At 50.5% G+C, this 4347-nt stretch overlaps 1 protein-coding gene across 1 annotated transcript; it reads left to right on the forward strand.

Annotated features, from left to right (window-relative positions):
• Window positions 1-22: 22 nt before the first annotated feature.
• LOC124234046 (neuroblastoma breakpoint family member 10-like) lies at window positions 23-4277 on the forward strand. The gene is made up of 4 exons (XM_046651306.1): window positions 23-942; window positions 1538-1752; window positions 2832-2880; window positions 3505-4277. Exons 1-4 carry the CDS (start codon window positions 914-916, stop codon window positions 3845-3847), a joined length of 636 nt encoding a protein of 211 aa, XP_046507262.1. The 5' UTR covers window positions 23-913; the 3' UTR covers window positions 3848-4277.
• The last annotated feature ends 70 nt before the right edge of the window (window positions 4278-4347 follow it).

Below are 4347 nucleotides of genomic sequence, written 5' to 3' on the forward strand. Positions count from 1 at the left end.
TGTCCAGGTACAGAAATGTCTCTCTGATGGCAGGCCTTGGAGACCCACCTTGGTTTCAGTCAGAATCTAAGATTCAGTTGTAAGCACAGACATCGTGTGTGTCAAGTAGCTGTACACCCTTCCAAGTCCCAGATCAAATCTCTGTCACCCTGGGACCCAATGCCAAGCACAGGCTGGTGAACACTAGGTAAACCAGAGTGGGGAGATTGAAGAGATCATAACACGCTTCCAACCACCACTGATGCTCCTGCACAACAGGAGTCTCCATGAGCTCCTTCTAGAAAGATGGGCCCTCTGATCTCTCCTGTAATTTTCTTCCTAATTGAGTTCCTGAACTGAGCATTAATGACTGTCCAAGTAGGGTGGTAGTCTTGCCTATCTTTTGGAGATATTGTTACCATGGTTCTTCAGCTCTGGACTCTGGTCTCTCTCACCTCTGAGATATCTTGTCCTTGCTAAACAGTCTGCTGAGGAACGACACAAAGATACCTCTGTCTTTCCATGTCTGGAGTTTTTGCTGAAATCAAGGCATCGGCCCTGGTGGCCCCACCTCTATGAATCACCCAGGATCCCGGCCTCTCGAAAGCGCCAAATACGCTTTCCTCCGTGGGGTGTATGGATTCCATCCATCACTCTCGTCCTGGTGTACAATCCCACCTATCTCACCAAACACCAGGGTGTCTGCTGGGGCCAAGCTGACTCTTTCGGCAACACCTCTTGAAGGCTGCTGACGTGTTCCCTGTGATCTTTGGTGAAAATAGACGTATTTAACTGTCTGCTCGACTCAGGGCAGAGGACATGGGGGTGATGATCTACCAGGGCCGGGTCGATGTCTGACTAGACGTTTCTGAATTTGTCTGCAGAAAGTCATGAAGACGAGGAGTATGTGGAAGAGAGAGAACCACTGTCCAAAATGAACGACCAGGGGAGGGTAAAGGACAGGTAAAGTATGGAAAGGGTCCTAGAAAGATCAAGGAGCACAAAGGTGACCACATCTGTGATGCGATGGTCACCCAAACCTGCAGATTGCAGTCCTGTCATTCCCTCAACCAACAACGACATAGCCCTCTGAATGGGGTTGTGCAGTCTCCTTCTGGTACTTGTAGAGTTAGTCTGAACCAAGGTGAACCAACTCCTCTCATGGATTTCCTGTACTCACGGACATCACGTGTCCTCTCATGGATGGTGGGTTAAAGGCAGGGTGAGATTCACATCCGCTTTCTGCAGAGTTCATCTTAGGTCATTGGCAGGTATTTCACAGCAGGGAAGGTAACCAGACCCCCCAAAATGGTATTATGTTAAAGACTGAGAGAAGGTGGCCTAGAAGGTACAAGAACGCTGGAGTCTGCAATGCCTCAGGAGCTGGTATTGCCTGGCCGCTGATGGAGCTTTCAAAACTATTTAGGCATTTGCCAAACACGTCCGAAAATTCTATTTTGAAGGCAAATGGGGGATGTTCTCATAGAAACCTCTGTAGAGGTCCTAAGAACCTTTGACTCAATTCCAATTATACATTTTCCCTTCTAACCCACCATAGGGAGTTTGATTTTCTAATTCGAGTTCAGGCACGAGAGCTGACCCAGTTACGCCTAAAGACACGGGAAGGAAGAGAGCTATCCGTCCTGCTTAATCAGAACCTCAAGGAGCTCCTGGGCCGCAGTGACCTTAACAACCTCCGGGGGCAGGCCTTCCAAGAGCAATTGGCTGAGGGATGCAGGCTGTCCCAGGCCCTTGTCAGCAAGCTCGGCCAAGGTAAGGCGGCCACAGGCCCCGACTGCGCTGAGCCCTCCAAGGTCCCCGGCTCACAAGAGCCTCCACTTCTCCCCTCATAATGTTTTTGCCAGCTGTCCTGGTTTCCACATCACACTTGGGGTCATGACAGGACCAGGAGCAGCTGGGTGGGAGGACAGAGAGGAGAAACGTACAAGGTGGAGGTGATAGTGTTCCGAGTGCCTGCTTCCTCCCTCATTTGCCATGGCCCTTGGGACAGGGGGCAGCCTGCACCCAGTGTTAGAGCACAGAAAGGCAGACATGATAGGAGGCAGCTAGTTCGGCTGAAAAGGGCCCTGAGCTAAGCGTGGACGTTCCCAGGCTCCAGCCTGAGTTCTGTCTTTTCTAACAGTGGGCGCGGGACGGATGTATCCTTCCTGGATCTCAGTTTCTTCATCTCTAACGTGATTAACACATGTGTTGCATGGTAGCTGTAGCATTCCAATAGGGAAGGCCTATGAGCGTACTTTCACAATGCTAGGGTCACTCACTGGGGTTGATTTCAGTACTGGGTATGGTAGAATCTGGTAGTGGGATGTGGGTTTACACTAGAATACTTAGCACTTAACGAGGAGAGAATTTTCCTGGTGAACGGTAGAAGCAGACGTGGAAGTCCCCATGAAGGACCAAGTCATGTGACACTCATGGGACAGAATTGTTTTTCGTCTCCTGAGAGAAAGGAGGAGGTTCTCTGTGAAAGGCATGATGAGATACAGAGTCACTGAGCTTGGGAACCAGCCTTGTGGCAGGAGGGAGGAGAGAGTGGGAGGAGCCCCTAGGAAAGCTGGAGAAGCATCTCTTGATCTGGGTAACCAAATCAATTTTTAACTCCTTGCCCAGTTCCACCAGAGCATGCCATCTGGGACCCATAAGATCAGGGCCACTTTGCCTGATCCATCAGAATACCACGGCAGCCCATTTCTTTACAGACAAAACACGACACCTTTCTGAACTCATGTAGAGGTAATTCGTGTCTCCAGGCCCAGAGAGGCACCTGCATTTGTAACGGGTGAAGTGCAACTAGCTCACGTCTAAATGGACTTTTCTCAATTTCTTTGCAGAAAACCACGAAGAGGAGGCTGAAGAACAACTGGGATCACTGACCCCCAGGTAACAGTGAAGGATCAGAGGAGGGTAATGTACAGTCGAATGCAGAGAGGGTTCTGGAAAGAACAGACGCAGAGGTCAAAAGTAGCTGCTTTCCTGAAGCAAGGAGGCACAAAACTGGCTGATTGTGCTGGTCTCCTCCACTCCCCCCATCTGGATCGTCCGTGTTCTTTGCAGCATGTGGAGTCTGTCTCACTCCCAGTGAGGTAACCAGGCCTAGAGACGTCCTGCCCCTTCAGAGATGCCTTCTTCTCCTCCAGAGGGTCAAAACCCAGAGTCAGGTCCATACCTGCTCTCTGCATGTGGGCCTGAGCGTGTTGGCAGGTATTTCATGACAAGGAAAGTAAGCAGACTAAATAAACATTCCTATTTTGCCTCAACCTTTAGAGAAGGAGGCCTAGAAGTTCCAAGATCTCTTGCAATCTCCAGTGTCTCAGGAGCATGTTTTTCTGGGTCACTGTGTGTAACATGCAAAAGGAAAGAAGAAAAAATGCGGTCCGCCAAAAATGAGCAGATTTCTACTTGGAAGGCCTTTTGGGGATATTCTCACCGAAATCTCTCTCAAACTCCTTATCATCTCTCATGACCCCATTTCCACTCTGAGGATTTCTCTTCCCTCCCGCCTAGGAAATACCATTTCCTCATTCATGATCATGCACGAAAGCTGACCCGGATACGCCAGACGTCACGGGAAGGAAGAGAGCTCTCTGTCCTCCTCCATCAGCACCTCAGGGACCTCCTCACCCACAGTGACATTGGCAGAGACTGGGGACAGGGCTTACAAGAACAACTGGCTGAGGGATCCAGGCTGGCAGAGCGCCTTGTCTGCAAGCTTAGCCCAGGTAAGGCGGCCACAGGCCCTGATTGCGCTGAGCCCCTCCAAGGTCCCTGGCTGACAAGAGCCTCGGCATCTCCCGTCATAATGCTTTCGCCAGCTGTCCTGGTGTCCACATCGCACTTGGAGCCATGACAGGACCACGACTGGCTGGGTGGGAGCAGAGGGGAGAAATGCACAGGGGGATGTCATAGTGCTCCAAGAGCCTGCTTCCTCCCTGAGGGACCGTGCCCTTTGGGGCAGGAGGCAGCCTCCACCTGGTGTCACAGCACACAAAGGAGGACGTGACGGGAGGCAGCTTGTTGAGCTAGAGCTCCTCGTGCTCTTGCCTGAGCTCTAGCTTTTATAGCTACAGGCGAGTATTTGATTTCTCCTTCCTGGATTTCCATCTCCTCATCTGTAAAATGGGTCAAAAGATGTGTTGCCTGGTAGCTGTAACTACTAAAGGAGGGAATGCTCATGAATGTGCTTCAGAAAGGGATCATACTCCTAACTGTTTGGGGTTTAGTTATAATCCGAAAATCTTGGGGCAGATACGTTGATTTGTAACAGAACACTTTCCACAAGAATATTTTCCCCTCTTATGAGGTAAAAGCCAACATGCAGGTCCCCGTGAAGTCCCGGGATGTATGGAG

The sequence above is a fragment of the Equus quagga genome, unplaced genomic scaffold (assembly GCF_021613505.1).
Source record: "Equus quagga isolate Etosha38 unplaced genomic scaffold, UCLA_HA_Equagga_1.0 67126_RagTag, whole genome shotgun sequence".
In the NCBI taxonomy this organism is placed as follows: Eukaryota; Metazoa; Chordata; class Mammalia; order Perissodactyla; family Equidae; genus Equus; species Equus quagga.